Here is a 16,800-nt window from a genome sequence, read left to right as displayed (position 1 = left end):
TCATTAGGGGGAGAGTAAGTGGGAGTATGTAGTAAGGTGTATATAAGTTTGTATGAGACAGACTGACTTGATTTGTAAGCTTTCACTTAAAGCACAATAAAAATTATTAACAAAAAAAACCTCAACCCTTCTGTCCTTTGCAATTAATGTCTCCTCTGAATGTCAGCACTGTATCTCCAGTCCTTAATGGGTAGAGGTCAAAAACAATTCTCAAGACATTGTCTTCCTTTACAAAATCAGGATTAAAGCTTTACAGATTGTGTGATGGTAAGCAAGAATAACACTTAGGAGCAAAAGAATGTTAAAAAGCCATTACAAATAATGTTTGATAAGTTTTGACAACATGGGATAATGTTTATACCCTAAAAGTTTAAAAAAAAAAAAAAAGAGGGGGGCTAGCCATGAACCTATGATTCCAGTTACATAAGGAAAAACAAAAATGTATGTGCATACACAGCTGTAAGACATGCATACATAGCTAAAAGGCTGGGAAGCAATCTATCAACACGTGAAGAGCAGTTACGTTGGGGTAGAAGAATTATGGGAGATTTTATCTCCTTCTTTAACTGGTCTCTAGTCTCCAAATTTCCCACTCAAAGCAGCATCCACATGAAAACATCATCAAAAAAGAAAGCGAGGCACACAGCTCTGGAGGCCCACAGAGCTGGAGCTGGTCCCCGGCTCTGCCACATACTGTGTGGAGATGTCTCAGAGCCTTCCTGTCTTCATCTGTAAACAACAGATAATAAAACTTGGCTCAGAGGCCAATCACAAGGACTAAAGGAGATGATGTACATCAAGTACCTCTCCAGGTGGCTGTCAGAGTGAAGACAATAAATCTAATGGATGTTATTTTTATGTCGTTAAGAGCCATTGAGTGGGTTCCGACTCACGGCAACCCTAAGTACAACAGAATGAAACGCTGCCTGGTCCTGTGCCATCCGCATAATCCTTGTTATGCTTGAGCCCATTGTTGCAGCCACTATATCAATCCATCTCATTGAGTGTCTTCCTCTTTTTTGATGACCCTCTACTTTACCAAGCATGATGTCTTTCTCCAGGGACTGACTCCTCCTGATAACATGTCCAAAGTATGTGAGATGAAGTCTTGCCATCCTTGCTTCGAAGGAGCATTCTGGTTGTACTTCTTCCAAGACAGATTTGTTTGTTATTTTTATAGATGTGAATTTTTTTTTTTTAAACCCTTCACAATGGCTCCCATCTGCACAGATGCTAAGGGTCTTTGGGAAGGAAATAATTCTGCAACATTTACCATTCTTCACTCATTAAGTTTTTCCTGTCCCTGGGTACACTGGAAGTCATCAGTGTTGCTACCTGCCCTGATGTTTAGACCAGGCAAAAGCCCCAAGCCATGAGCACAATGGCATGCTCTTTCCTTACCATACAGGCAGTCCCTCAAGGGGAGGAGAGAGAGGGAAAGATAAGGAGTAGAAGGGGAAGAGGGAGTCTCTTCCTAGTGGAAAAAAAGAAGGCTGTATGAAACTGCACCGAAGTACCTTTAAGACTATTTCAAAACTTTCACTTCTTCCAGGGGGCCTCCCAAGATCCTTTCCTTAAGATAATTATTCCCTTGGCAATGCTGTTTGTTTCTGTTCACATCGTTTGATAGTCTATACTTTGACATTTTTCTAATTCTTTTTTATCCACCTCCTCTAGCTGCATAGTGTCTACTACAGCTCAGCAATCAAACAAAATACACGATCAAGCACTTCCTCTGTTAACTGCCCTGAGGAAGGAAAGAAAAGGGTGAATGTATCAGGAAAATCCCTGGATCCAAGAAAGTAGCCTTGATTCTTTTCAGTTCTGATTCTTTCTCATTTTGCCAAGCTACTTATCCTCTTTAGGCCTCAGTGTCCGTATATTTAAATTGAAGATGATAATATCTACCTTCTTTGTTGTTGTGAGATGTCATTGAGTTGCTTCTGACTCGTAGTGGCCCTATGCACAACAGAATGAAACACTGCCTGGTCCTTCACCATCCTCACAATTGTTTCTATGCTTGAGCTCATTGTTGCAACCACTGTGTCAATCCATCTGGTTGAGGGTCCTCCTCTTTTTCTCTGACTCTCTACTTTGCCAAGCATGATGTCCATCTCCAGGGACTGATTCCTCCTGATAACCTACCTCCTAGGGTTGCTAAAAGAGCCCTGGTGGAGCAGCAAATGGTTAAGCACTTGGCGGCTAGCCAAAATGTTGGTGGTTGGAACCTATCCAGTGGCTCCATGGTGAAAGACTTGGCAATCTGCTTCCATAAAGATTAGAGTCAAGAAAATTCTATGGGGCAGTTCCACTCTGTCACATAGGGTCACTATGAGTTGGAATCAACTTGATGGCACACAACAACAGGGTTACTAAAAAAATTCAATATTTACCTTCTTATACCTGAATTTAGTCACCACAGCACTGTGATTATGATTAAAAGTGCAATATTAATTAGGGGAATCTGAAAGCATATAGCATGCAAGTGACCTTTACTGCACTGTCCTTTAGATAAAGTTAGAAAAACAAGAATTATATAGGTGGAATGATTACAAAGTAAGAGGTTGGTGGTAACCAAGATCATTTGGAAAGCAAGGGGAAACTAGGTTGACTGAGCACCCCCTATGTGTCAAGTGATCTCATCTAATAAGAACAGCAGCCCTGAGAGAAGATCACTTATTATCTTTCATAGTCCAGGTTAGACCATCAGTAAGTGACAGAGCCACAGTCTAGCTAGTTGGGTGCTATTATCAACACCACCTTCACAGGCAGAGAGGGGACATGATCTGCCTAAGGTTGCTAAGGTCTTGAATTTGGACCCACTCCGTATAGGGTCGCTATGAGTCAGAGTTGACTGGACGGCAACATGTTTGGGTTATTTTTGGTTTTCTGACTTCAAAAGCATTTACTTATCTAACATCTATCACTCAGACTTCTCTCTACTTCTACATTCCCATGAGACTTTCCTCAAATTAGTCTTTTCTGGGACCAAATCATTGTGGACAGACAGAAAAGAAGCCAACTTGAAAGAGCATGACAGTCCAGAGAGAATTGTCCAAAGATGAAGTACCATAAATACTAACTGCTGACTCAGCCCAAGAAGAGCCTCCCTGCATGCGGGAACAGCTGAGCAGCCAGGTTTAATGATCACCAACATTTATTAACGGCTGGCCATGTATCAGACACAACAAATGTTTAACCAACCCTGTCTTTTCCATAGCTCTATCAGGTCTCAGAAGCCCCAGTGGCGCAGCGGTCAAAGCACTTGGCTGCTAACTGAAAGGTCGGCAGTTGGAGCCCACCAGCTGTTCTGCAGGAAAAAGATGTGGCAGTTTGCATCCGTAAAAGATTACAGCCTTGGGAACTCTATGGGGCAGTTCTACTCTGCCCTAGAGGCTCATTATGAGTCAGAATCGATTTCACGGCAATGGATCTGGGTTGGTCTGGTTATCAGGTCTCAATTAGCTCTTAATAGCTCTCATTTTTTAAAGGCTACAGTCTATCTACCCAAAAACCCAAACCTGTTGCCACTGAGTCCATTCCGACTCATAGCGACCCTACAGGACAGAGAACTGCTCCATAGGGTTTCCAAAGCTGTAATCTTTTACGGAAGCAGATCACACCCCATAGCAACCCTATGCACATCAGAAGGAAACACTGCCCAGTCCTGTGCCATCCTCACAATCGTTCTTATGCTTGAGTCCTTTGTTGCAGCCACTGTCAATCCATCTCGTTGAGGGTCTTCCTCTTTTCTATTGACCCTCTACCAAGCATGACGTCCTCCTCTAGGGACTGATCTATCTAGGTGGGTGCTATTATCAACACCACCTTCATATGCACACAGGGGACATGACTTGCCTGAGGTCGCTAAACTCTTGAATCTGGACCAACCCTGACTCAAAAGCATTTATCTGTAAGTGAAACAGACGAGACCCTGAGGCTCCGTGACTCACAAAACGGCAAAGCAAAGAGAAGTTAAGAATATGAGACTACCTGAGGGGTCAAACCAGTCAAATTACGACCAAGTCCAAGATTTCCTTTCTGGTACCATTAACATCAGCTGTCTTTATTGAGCGCTACGTACTGGGCACCGGTGCTAAGGAGTATTACACTGCAACCCTCTGAAACGGGCCATTACCCCATCTTACAGAGGCGGAAACTGAGATTCAGAGAAGCAAGGGAACTCTGTCTGCCCAGGTCACACAGCAAGTGAACAGAACTCGAACTTTTGTTTGGGTGACTCGAGGCCCGGCGTCTTTTCTGGACATCAACAACCACAATAACAAACGCTTCTTACCCGGCATTAGTCCTTTTATAAAGAACTATCGCAACGGAGATGAAAAGAGGTAGAAAGGGCGGCGGAGCGACCCTCCTGGAACGCGAAAGCCACCCCCAACCCCTGCTCCTCCGGCCTGGGGACCCGGACCCGAGACCACCACATCAAGGCTCCCGGCCTCACCTCCTAGAGTGCTTGCAACCCTGATCCCACTCGCTACCCGTCGGTCGAAGATTTTACCCACTCGGGGCCCCCGCAATCGGGGTAGGGGCCGCCAATGCAGCCGCCTCAGCCCGACTGCCCCAAGCTCTGCCAGACCCGGGGCAGCAGCCGAAGCCCGACCGCCATCTTGCCCCGGGGTGTGCGCGCTCAGCTTTCCGCCAGGAAGCAAGTATCCACTTCCGGGAGACTAGCGTTCCGCATAGCCTCTGCACCCGGGAATGATAACCTCGCCGCACCTCAGCCTCATCTCTTGCAGCTGAAGAAATGGAGTATTCCGAGCTGGACCAATGCCTGACCCAGCTGAGAGGCGGAATTCATTCCGGCGGAGGAAGTGAGAAGAAAAGCGGCCTCTGTCCCGGGGCATAACGGATACTTTAGGAAGGTGCCCTCAGAGGGGCGGAAGTGGTTTGCGGGCAGCGGAAGGGCCCGCCCCGGCCGCGGCCCCGCCTCCGCCCCCGGCTCGCGCGAGCTGGGTGTTTTCTGCCTCCCTCAGTCCGGGCTTGGAGACTCCGGCGTCCTTCGACTTTTCATGGTGAGAAGGGCGGCGCCCACCGACGGGGGGCTCTGGGCGGCCAAGGGAGCCAGGCGGCGGCAAAGTAGAGGGAGAAGGGACCTGGGGGAGCACGACGAGGGGCGGTCGCGGTAGGGGAGAGGTTGTTGGGGGACTGGGCGGGGGGCAAGGTTGGAGGTGGGGGAAGGGCTGTGCGTGGAGAATTGGCGGGGCGGGGGGGGGTTGTTGCCTGTTGGGGATTCGGGAATGGACGTTTGGGTTTGGAGAGTTAGATAATGTGTGTGGGTGAGGGGGGTCTCAGTCCTGAGTGCTCGTTGGAGGTGAGAATTGGTGGTTGTGAGAACAAAGAGATGTCACTTTAGAGAGATCTCTGGGGGTGGAAAATGTGGATTTGGGGGTTGGGGTGGAGAATGGTCAGGTTATGAAAGGGTGAAGTGGAATTCCTTGGGACGGAGAGTTTGGGCTTTCAGGATGTTGTGGCTGGCTGGAGTCGTTGGGTTTCGGGAAGCGGGGATGAGGGTCCCAGGTGAGATTGAATATACTGGCGGGTGGAGTCGAGGGAAGAACTAAGAGTGGGCAAGGGGATGTGCGTTCAGTGTTTGGAATCCCAGGGAGGGATGCCAGGAGCCTGAAGTCAGGGCTCCTTTGCCACGGAGTCCAACCCCTCAGTTGGCACGTTGGTATCTAGTCACTTCTGTTGAGACCCAAGGTGACCGCACCGGGAGATGTCTTATGTGCTGTCTCTCAACTGTATGAAGGTTTCTGTTTGCTTGGGATTCTTAAAGGGTATGTTCTTTGAATAGCTATTTGTCCCTGGGTGGGAATGACTAGAGATGAGCCCAGATCTTCTTATTTGTTTTCTCCATGTCTCTACTCTGGGAAAGTGCAGTCTTTAGGGAAAATCTGATCCAAGAACACTGCTGAAGAAAAATGAGTCAATCCGTATCAGACTTTGGTGTGCTCCATTATTTGCAAATAAGCACCTCCCCCCCCTTGTAATCCTTTAAGCCCTTGACTACTAATCTAAAGGTTGTGAGTTCAAACCCACCCTGTAGGCTCATTGAAAGAAAAGTCATGAAAACCATATGGAGTGTAGTTCTACTCTGCACACGTGGGGTAGCCATGAGTCGGAATCAGCTTTTTTGTTGTTTGTTTTTTAAGAAGGAGGAGGCCTAAACTAGTGGTTCTCGAAGTATGGTCTCCAGGCCAGCAGCATCAGCATCCTCTGGGGACTTGTTAGAGATGCCTGTATCAGGCTCTCTGGGGGTGGGGCCAGTGATCTGTTTTAGCAAGTCCTCCACGGCATTAAGAGTAGTGATTTCTTGATTTGGGCTGTATAATGAAAGGGGTATGAGAATTGGAGTCCGAGGGTCCTTAGGATTCTGATTCTTGGTTTCTCACCTGAAGGGTAGGATTGATAAGGTCTTCCTCCCTAGACTCTTGTGAAAAAACAGTCCGACAGTTTGTGTGCCGCACACAAAAAGAGAGTGTCATTTGGCAGAACGCTTGGAAAGAGCAGTAGCCGTCTCATAAGCAAGTTTCGAATGCAAAATAATGGTGCAGTTATGTAGCTGGCTCCATTACTAGTTTGGGCGAAATGGAACAGCAGCCTTTCGAACTTGTGGAAATGTCCTCCGTTTGGGGAAGTTTTAAAATTACATCAGGGCAGTGTTTCTTAAACTTTCCTGCTGTAAAAATCAGCTAAGCTGATGTTTTTACCATGCATCCCCAGTGATTATCAAAGTAAGCTAGTTAAAGAAATACCTTCTTAGCTCGGTGGTGCTGAGCCCTGGCGCCACACTAGAATTACCGGAATAGCTTTTTAAATGCTAGTTACTGGGCTTTTTCCCACCCCCATTTTGATTCAGTTGGTCTGGGGTGAAGCCCAGACATCAGTATTTTTTTTTTCCTAATTAAAAAAATTTTTTTATCATGCTTTAAGTGAAAGTTTACAAATCAAGTCAGTCTCTGACAAAAAAACTTATATACACCTTGCTACATACTCCCAGTTGCTCTCCCCCTAATGAGACAGCCTGCTCGCTCCCCCCACTCTCTCTTTTCATGTCTGTTTCACCAGCTTCTAAACCCCTCTACCCTCTCATCTCCCCGCCAGATAGGAGATGCCAACATAGTCTCAAGTGTCCACCTGATCCAAGAAGCTCACTCCTCACCAGTATCCCTCTCCAATCCATTGTCTAGTCCAATCCCTGTCTGAAGAGTTGGCTTCGGGAATCGTTCCTCTTCTGGGCCAACAGAAGGTCTGGGGGCCATGATCACCGGGGTCCTTCTAGCCAGACATCAGTATTTTTAAAGTGCCCAGGTGATACTAATGTACCGCCAGGGCTGAGAACCACTAATCTTCAGGAAAGTTTGAGGAACAGAAATGAAACTGCTGTAAGACCTGGGTGTCAAGTATTTTACCATTCATTCCCTTAGGGTAGTTAGGAAGATTCTGGCTCTAAAACTCCCATTTTACAAGTCAAGGAAACTGAGACTCGGGCTAAGTCATTTGTCCGAACACCACACAGGAAGTGGTGGAACTGGACTTGGAGTCCAGTTTGCCAGACTGTGGATCTAGTTTTCCTTCCACACACAACTCTCCCTGCCCAAGGAGACAGCTCTACAGTGAGTTGTGTAGAAAACATCTAAGAGTCAGGGATTTGAAGCCTTTTGTTTCCTATTGTAGCTTTCAGTCCACCATTTTCACCCTTCAGCTGGCCTTTATTATTTTTTTTAATAATTTCAATTGTGCCCTAAGTGAAAAGTCCACCAATCAAGTCAGTCTCCCACACAAAAACCCACGCACACCTTGCTACACACTCCCAATCACTCTCCCCCCAACGAGACAGCCCGCTCTCTCCCTCCACCCTCTCTTCCCATGTCCGCTCCACCAGCCTTTAACCCCCTCCACCCCCTCATCTCCCCTCCAGGCAGGAGATGCCAACACAGTCTCAAGTGTCTACCTGATCCAAGAAGCCCACCCCCCACCAGCATTCCTCTCTAACCCATTGTCCAGTCCAATCCATGTCTGAAGAGTTGGCTTCAGGAATGGCCCCTGTCCTGGGCCTACAGAAAGTCTGGGGGCCATGACCACTGGGGTCCCTCCAGTCTCAGACCATCAAGTCTGCTCTCATGAGAATTTGGGGTCTGCATCCCACTGCTCTCCTGCTCCCTCAGGGGTTTTCTGTTGTATTCCCTGTCAGGGCAGTCATTGGTTGTAGCTGGGCACCATCTAGTTCTTCTGGTTTCAGGATGATGTAGTCACTGGTTCATGTTGCCCTTTCTGTCTCTTGGGCTCGCGATCACCTTGCATCCTTGGTGTTTTTCATTCTCCTTTGATCCAGGTGGGTTGAGACCAATTGATGCATCTCAGACAGCCGCTTGCTAGCATTTAAGACCCCAGATGCCACTCTTCAAAGTGGGATGCAGAATGTTTTCTTAATAGATTTATTATGAGCTGGCCTTTATTTTTTAAGCATGCATGTAGTTGCTTCCTGCCTGTGGCTCTGAAGCGGTGAAGTGGGGGCTTGCCTTTGTTGTAATAGTTTGGTTTGTTTTTATGTGTGGTTCAGGAATTCACTGGGCTGATAGAGCAAGAGGTTGGGGAGCTCTTCCAAGACCATGGAATTAATTACAGCCTAATTGAGGGGTCCAGAACCTTTTAGAACCCAACCCAACCAAACCTGTTGCTGTCAAGTCGATTCTGACTCATAGCCACCCTGTAGGACAGAGTAGAACTGCCCCATTGGGTTTCCAAGGAGCACCTAGTGAATTCGAACTGCTGACCTTTTGGTTGGCAGCCAATCTCTTAACCACTGCACCACCAGGGCTCCCCCTTTTAGAACCAAACCAAAAACCAAACCCAGTGCTGTTGAGTCAGTACTGATTCAGAGTGAACCTATAGGACAGAGCAGAACTGCCCCATAGAGTTTCCAAGGAGCGCCTGGCAGATTTGAACTGCCGACCCCTTGGTTAGCAGCCATAGCATTTAACCACAGCGCCACCAGGGTTTCCACTTTTAGAACAGTGGATCGAAATCTTGGCTGCACATAAGAATCACCTGGCAAGTGAGTGAAAAATTCCATTGTCTGGGCCACACCCCCTGACCAGTTACCTCAGAATGTTCACGTGTGAGACCCAGGCATCAGTATTTTTTAAGCTTCACAGATGATTCCTATGTGCGGCCAGGTGGAAAGCCACTGTTTTGAATGAGGAACGGTATACTCAGGGAAAATGGGAAAGAAGGAAGGAAGCCTTGCCTCATCCATCTATTGCAGTAAAATTCTCTGATTGAATAGAATCGGTAACTGATAACCTCATATATCAGTTACCTTTCTTTTTCTTGTAACCAGTTCTCTGTCTTGCCGACTATTAGTAATAAAATCAAACCTTTGACAACACTTGAAGAAGCAGGATCCCAGCAGGAATGTCAGAGGCAGTGTTCTGTAGAGAGGTGTGCGGTGACAGGTTTATTGTCTACTGTCTTGTGTCCTTGGTTCAGTGTAACTCTGACTCAGGTGAACACAGCCAGAATCTTTTCCCCAAGGGCTTCCGCTGGTATTGAGGCTGACTGCCCTTTGGAGGGGATGAACTCCAGCAACTTGCAGAGCTTAAGTTGCCTGTTCTGAGCGTCAAGCTAGATCAGGATGATTTCTGCCTTTATCTCTAGGTAATTCAGCCTGATTTCAGTAGGACTGGAAATGGTCTCCGAAGAGGATAAGATAAATTGGAGACTGGAAGCATTCTCAAATAATCATAATGACAGTTCACATTTGAGTGTTTGCTCTGAGCCAGGGGCCGTGCTGAGTGCTTTCTGTGGGATCATTTGATAGACTGAACTTGACTCAGAAAGATGACTCACTGAGGCTCCCACACCTAGTAAGTGGCAGGGTGGGGGCTTAAACTCAAGCCCTTACCCAGACTCGCCCAGAAAGATGACTCACCAAGGCATCCACACCTAGTAGGTGGCAGAAACCAAACCAAACCCACTGCCGTTGAGTCGATTGCCACTCATAGGGACCGTATAGAACAGAGTAGAACTGCCTCATAGGATTTCCAAGGCTGTAAGCTAAATGGACTCGACGACACTGGGTTGGGAAGCTTTATGGAAGGAGACTGCCACATCTTTCCCCCATGGAGCAGCTGGAGGGTTCGAACTGCCAACCTGTTGATTAGCAGCCCAGCACTTAACCACTGCACTACCAGGGCCCTTTCCATAAGTGGCAGGGTGGGAGCTTAAACTCAAGCCCGTAGCCATACCATGCAGTGCATTCCATCTTTTTTCAGAGCTTTTTTGTATTTTTTAAAGAAGCAGTGGTTCTTCCACTCTCAACTTACATTAAGTATACCAAGCGCGAGCGTTGGTAAAATCCTGGGCTCCAGGCCAGCCAGGACTTGCCCGCTTGATTTATCACCGATGCGCTTCGTGACTTTGAGCAAGTGACTGAACCTCTCTGGGCTGTGGTATCCTGATCCACAAAATGGAAATACCAATAGCTGCCTTCCAGCATTGTCTGGATTGAAAAAGACGTATGTTGTGGTAGAAATGAAAACTCTGGGGGTAGGGAGGGGGGTGGGAATTGACAGGAAAAGGGCATGGAGGGACTTTCTGGAGCAATGCAAATGTTCTTTGTCTTGATTGGATGATTGGGGTGAGGACTGCACAGATGCATACATTGACCAAAATGGTATACTTAAAATTTGTGGCATTTTATTGTACTCAAATTAAATCTTCAAAAAGGTATTGGGAAACAAGGGGAAAAAAGTACACAAGGTATGCTTTGTAACTTGTTTCACAGCAGGTACCTTAGAAAATGCTAGACCATTTCTCATAAACAGGCTTATTTCTGTGTAAATTAAATCTGAAAGGAGTGCTAAAAAAAGTTATTTTCATTTCCGTGCATAACAACTGTAAGCTTTTTTTTTTTTTTTTTCCTTCCACGTCTTCAGCTTTTGGGAAACTTTTCCCATAGACAGAGAATTTTTCTAGGGAAAATGGTTGCTGAGAATTTGTTAGCATAGAGTCTCTGGGGGACAGATTTCAAAGGAAAGCTAGAAGGGAGGGGTAGCCACTTCTGGTAGGCCTCTTTTGTGTTTGGCAGCAGGCAACAGAGCCCACAGGTAAGCTAAGCCTGAGCTTTTGAAAACTTAGCCCCTTATGAGGCTTTCATTTGAAGAAGCTGCAACCGTTTCTTTTCTTTTTCTTGTTTGAACACTGTTTATTCACTTTTTTTTAATTGTGGTAAATATATACACACTAAAACATTTGCCGGTACAATTCCACATTTACAGTTCAGTGCCATTGACTACATTTTTCATGTCGTGGCACTATTATCACTATCTTTTTCCAAAATATACCACCACCATTAACATAAACTTAATGCTCCCTCCCTCAAACAGAAACTCCACATCTCCCCCTCCCTCCCATCCCTGGTAATCGTGAATAATCTGTAGTTTCCACGTTGTTGTTAGGTGTCTGCTGAGTTGATTTCTGGCTTGTAGTTACCCCAAATCACATACTACAACTGCCCTGTAAGGTTTTCTTAGCTGTGATCTTTACAGAAGCAGATTGCCAGGTCTTTATCCTTTGGGCTGCCAGGTGGGTTTGAACCACCAAACCTTCAATTAGTAGCCAGGTGCTTAGCTCTTGTGCCACCAGGGTTCCTTTGGTTTGTGTATATTTGCATATTTCATGTAAGTGAGATCGTACAGTGTTTGTTCTTTTGTGACTGACTTATTTCACTCAGCTTAATGTTTTCAAGTTCCATCGATACTATGGCATGTATCAGACCTCCCCCCTTATAAAAAAAAAAAAAATTCCCTTGTGTGTATGCACCACATACTGTTCAGCCATTCACCTGTTGATGGACATTTCAGTTGTTTCTACTTTTTGGTTATTTTGTAAAGTGCTGCAGTGAACGTTGGCGTGAAGATTTCTGTTTGTATTCTAACCTTTACTTCTCTTGGGTATATACCTAGGATTGGATTTGCTGGTTCATATAGTAATTCTGTGTTCAACTTTTTGAGGAATGGCCAGACTCTTTTCCACAGTGCCCACACCAGTTTACATTCCTACCAGCAATAGATGAGGGTTCCAGTTCTCCACAACCTTGCTAACACTTGTTGTTTTCCTTTTTTTTTTTTTTTTTAATCATTGCTATTCTAATAGGGGTAAGGTGCTAATTTCATTATGGTTTTGATTTGCATCTCCCTAAGGGCTAAAACCCTGGCGGCACACTGGTTAAGAGGTTATCTGCTAACCAAAAGATTGGTAGTTTGAATCCACCAGCTGCTCTGTGGAAACCCTATGGGGCAGTTCTTCTCATCCTGTAGGGTCTCTATGAGTTGGAAATGACTCAGAGGCAACAGGTTTGGTCTAATGGCTAAAGATGTTGAGTATCTTTTCATGTGCTTGTTTATCATTTGAATACCCTCTTTGTTGAGCTGTCTTTTCAAGTCCATTGCCCATTTTTTATTGAGTGGTTTGTCTTTTTGTTGTTAAATGGTAGTTTTATATATTTTTTGGTTGTTAGGCCTTTATCTGATACATGGTTCGTGCAGATTTTCTGCCAATCTATAGGTTGTCTTTCCACTTTGTCGATAAAGTCTTTTGTTGTACAACAGTACTTAATTTTCATGAAGTCTCATGTATTTATTTGTCTTCCTTGGTGCTTGTACTTTGGTTGTCATATCTGATAGACCATTGATAAAAACTAGGACCCATAGATAGGCCCCTACATTTTCTTCTAAGAATTTTATGGTTTTAGTTTTCATATTTAGTTCCTTGATCCAGTTTGAATTGGTTTATGTGTATGGTGTGAGGCATGGATCTTGATTCATTTTTCTGCATTTGGAAATCCAGTTTTCCTAGTGCCATTTATTGAAGAGACTTTTCCTTCCCCATTGAATGGACTTGGCACTGTTGTCGAAAATTAGTTGACCATAGATGCATGGATTGATTTCTGGACTATAAATGGTTTATATGTCTGTTGTTATACCAGTACCAGGCTATTTTGATTACCGTAGTTTTGTAGTGTGCCTTGAAATCAGGAAGTGTGACTATTCCTGCTTTATTCTTATTCAAGATTGCTTTAGCTCTTTGGGGTCTCTTACTATTCCATGTAGATTTGAGAATTTGCTTTTCTGTTTCTGCAGTGAAGGCTGTTGGAATTTTGGTGGGGATTACATTGAATCTATAGATGACTTTAGGTAAATTGACATCTTAACTATGTTAAACCTTCCATTTATTTAGGCTTTCTTTGTTTTTTTAGTAATGTTCTATAGTTTTCTGTGTGCAAGTCTTTCACCTTCCTGGTTAAATTTATTCGTAGGTACTTTACTGTTATTAGATGCTTTTGTAAATAGTGATGTTTCTTTAATATTTTGTTCAGCTTGCTCGTTGCTGACGTGTACAGACCTAATTTTTGTGTTGTCCTTGTACTCTGCCATTTTGCTGAATTCATTTATTAGTTCTAATAGCTTTCTTGTAGAATCTTTGGGATTCTGTATATGTGAGATCATGTCATCTGCGAAAGGGATAGTTTTACTTCCCCGTTCCCTATTTGGATGCCTTTTGCTTATTAATTTTTCTAGCCTAATTACTCTAGGTCGGACTTCCAGAATGATGTTGAATAGCAGTAGTGAGAGTGGGCATCCTTGTCTTGCTCCTGATCTTAATGAGAAGGCTCAGTCTTTACTGAGTATAATAGTAAAAAAAAAAAAATAGTAGCTGTGGGTTTTTCATAAATGACCTTTATTATATTGAAGACTTTCCCTTCTACTTGTTTTTGAATGTTTTTATCATGAGAGGGTGTTAAATTCTGCAAAATTCCTTTTCTGCATCGATTGAGATGATGTTGTCTTTATTTTTTGTTATTCTGTTAATGTCACAGTACATTGATTTTCTAATGTTGAACCGCCTTTGCGTTCTTGAAATAAATGTACTTGATCATGGTGTATAATGCTTTTAATATGTTTTCAGATTCAGTTTGCTAGTATTTTAAGTGTTTTTGCATCTACAGTCCTTGAGGATATTGGTCTGTAGTTTTGTTGTGGTATCCTTGTGTGCTTTTGGTGTCCAAAGTAGTGCTCACGTCATAGAATGAATTAGGAAATGTTCCCTCCTCTCTTTTTTGGAAACGTTTAAGAAGGATTGAGGGCACTGTTTCTATAAATGTTTGGTAGCATTCCACTCTGAAGCTGTCTAGTCCAGGACTTTTTTTTGTTGGGAAGTTTTTAACTACTAATTCAATCTTTCATGGGTCTGTTGAGATCCATTATTTTTTTTGAGTCAGTGTTGGAAGTTTTTATGTTTGAAGAAATTTGTCCGTTTCGTCTAAGTTATCTGATTTGTTGGTGTATAGCTGTTCATAATATTCCCTTATAATCCTTTTTATTTCTATAGGGTCAGTTGTAATGTCCCCACTTTCATTTTTGATTTTAGGTATTTGCATCTTCTCTCTCTTTTTCTTTGTCAGTCTATCCAAAGTTTTGTCAATTTTATTGATCTTTTCAAAAAACCAACTTCCGGTTTTGTTGATTCTCTCTATTGGTTTTTTCTATTCTGTATTTCATTTATTTGTGCTCTGATCTTTATTTCTTCTGGTAGCCTTAGGCTTAATTTACTCTTCCTTTTCTAGTTCCTCAAGTTGTAGAGTTAGGTTATTAATTTGGGATCTTTTTTAAATATAGGCATTTATCGCTATAGGGTTGCTGTGAGTCGGAATCGACTGGACAGCAATGGATTTTCAGGTTATTGCTGTAAATTTCGCTCTGAGTACTGCCTTTGATGCATCCAATGAGTTTTGGTATGTTGTGTTTCAACTTTTTAGAATTTGTTGAGACTTCCTTTGTGCCCTAAGATACGGTCTTTTCTGGAGAATGTTCCATGTGCACTGGAGGAGAACGTGTATTGTGCTATTGTTGGATGGAGTGTTCTATGTATGTCTGTTAGGTCTATTTGGTTAAAAGTGTTGTTCAAGTCTTCTATTTCGTTATTGGTCTTCTGTCTAGTTCTATCTCTTATTGAAAGTGGTGTACTGAAGTCTCCAACTGTTATCATAAACCTGTTTATTTCTCACTTCAATTTTATCAGTGTTTCCTTTATAAATTTTAGGGCTCTGGGATTGGAACTGTTTCTTGAGAAAACACTTTCCTTTCCAGGAGGCCCTTTTGTCTGTTTCACTGTGTTGTGTCCTGACACAGGTTCCCCAGCAGGTGATTTCTAGGCCATTCTTTTGTGGGGAGAGTTGTCCAGAAGAGTTGGATAACTTTAAATTGAATGTTGCCAATGACTATCACTAAGTCATTGCCTCTGGTATTACCAGTCAATGGCAGTTTGCTACCTGCTAGTCCTTTGTTCCATTTAAAAAAATGAAATTTGTGTTTTACTGATTATAGATGTAATACGTGTTCATTGTGGAAAACGTAGGTGTAAAGAATTTAAAAACACTGTCCTTTTCTTTTTTGGTATCAGAAAATGATTCAAAAAAGTAGTTTCCTGTGGCCTGTGCTCTGCAACCAAGACCCACCAGGAGCATACCTGTAGTCAAGCAAAGTTGAGTGGGTTGACTTGTTGCATTGAGAGAGAACACATACCATGCGAAACTGTGGGGCATCTTAGAAAGAGGGTGTTGGAAGGATTTGGTATAGGATTTGGGCTTGTGTTGGGTGATTTCGGAGGCCCTGGTGATGCAGTGAAACCCTGGTGGTACGGTGGTTAAGAGCTTGGATGCTAACCAAAAGATTCGCAGTTCGAATCCACCAGCCACTCCTTGGAAATCCTATGGGGCAGTTCTGCTCTGTCCTATAGGGTCACTATGAGTCAGAATTGACTAAATGGCAGCGCCTTTGATTTTGGTTGGGTGTTTTGGGACAGGGTTCAGTGAAGTGGGGCTTTACTCTGTATTGGATACTGTCAGGAAGCAGAGGTAATTCTGTGATTGGTATCTTAATAATTGCTATCTTGAAGGCAGGAAGAATGCTGTTGTTAATTGCGATTGAATCAGTGCTGACTTACGGTGACCCTGTGTGTGCAGAGTAGAACTGCTCTGCAGGGTTTTCAAGCCGTGACCTTTTGGAAGCAAATCACCAGGCCTGTCTTCAGAGGCACCTATGGGTAGGTTCAAACCACTTACCTTTTGAACAGAAGTTGAGTGTTAACTGTTCACACACCTAGAGACTCCTTCAGGAAGACTAGACCAAGGCTAAAGCTGTTATTGATAAAGAAGTAGTAGTCTCTCGTATTAACCAGGATAGGAGAATGTTTGTGTTTTGGCCGGTACTGTATTTTTTTAACTGTGTGCAGACTTGATCAGGACAGGAGCCCTAGTGGCACAGTGGTTAAGTACTCAGCTGCTAACCAAAGGTTGGTACTTCAAACCCACCAGCTGCTCCACAGGGGAAAGATGTGGCAGTCTGCTTCCCCTGTCCTAGGGCCTGCCTAGGTCAGAAACTCCATCCATTTCTTTAGTCTACATGAAAGCTGACAGTGCTGTTGGGGAAACTCATTGGATCTGGTGGCTGTTTTGGACAGTACTAGTACGGGAGGTCTCAAATTTTGCAGTAAGCTGCTTCCAAGAGTTTTTAAGTCTGCTGTTTAGTCCTCACAAACACTTTCTCTCCATAGAATGTGTTAGGCATTGCGGTTGGGATCCCATATGACTTCATAAAGGCTTGCTTCATCTATAATTCAGCTGAGAGGTGATACTTTTAGCTGTGTAGTAGTACATGGTAATCAGAGAACATGGAGAGACCTGGACAGTGCTGCTTTAGGACACAGCCAGGGAGTTCG

The 16,800-nt window shown here is 44.0% G+C and overlaps 2 protein-coding genes across 8 annotated transcripts in view; one reads left to right on the top strand and one right to left on the bottom strand.

The window, feature by feature from the left end:
- Positions 1–4,876, bottom strand: part of UBE3B (ubiquitin protein ligase E3B) — a 58,972-nt gene extending 54,096 nt beyond the window's left edge. For all 6 annotated transcript variants that reach the window (XR_007514839.1, XM_049865214.1, XM_049865213.1 and 3 more), the window contains exon 1: positions 4,460–4,876. The gene's annotated coding sequence lies outside the window, so the exon portion shown is untranslated. The remainder of the gene's footprint in view (positions 1–4,459) is intronic.
- KCTD10 (potassium channel tetramerization domain containing 10) overlaps positions 4,866–16,800 on the top strand; it is a 45,413-nt gene continuing 33,478 nt past the window's right edge. Inside the window, exon 1 of one of the 2 annotated variants that reach the window (XM_049865221.1) lies at positions 4,866–5,030. In XM_049865221.1, coding sequence (XP_049721178.1) covers positions 5,028–5,030 — 3 coding nt within the window. In that variant the 5' untranslated portion in view covers positions 4,866–5,027. The remainder of the gene's footprint in view (positions 5,031–16,800) is intronic. The other variant, XM_049865220.1, reaches the window with a different exon arrangement.

The sequence above is a fragment of the Elephas maximus genome, chromosome 22 (assembly GCF_024166365.1).
Source record: "Elephas maximus indicus isolate mEleMax1 chromosome 22, mEleMax1 primary haplotype, whole genome shotgun sequence".
NCBI classification, from domain to species: domain Eukaryota; kingdom Metazoa; phylum Chordata; class Mammalia; order Proboscidea; family Elephantidae; genus Elephas; species Elephas maximus.
Note: the sequence above shows the minus strand (reverse complement) of the source record. Positions and strands in the feature narration are given on the sequence as shown.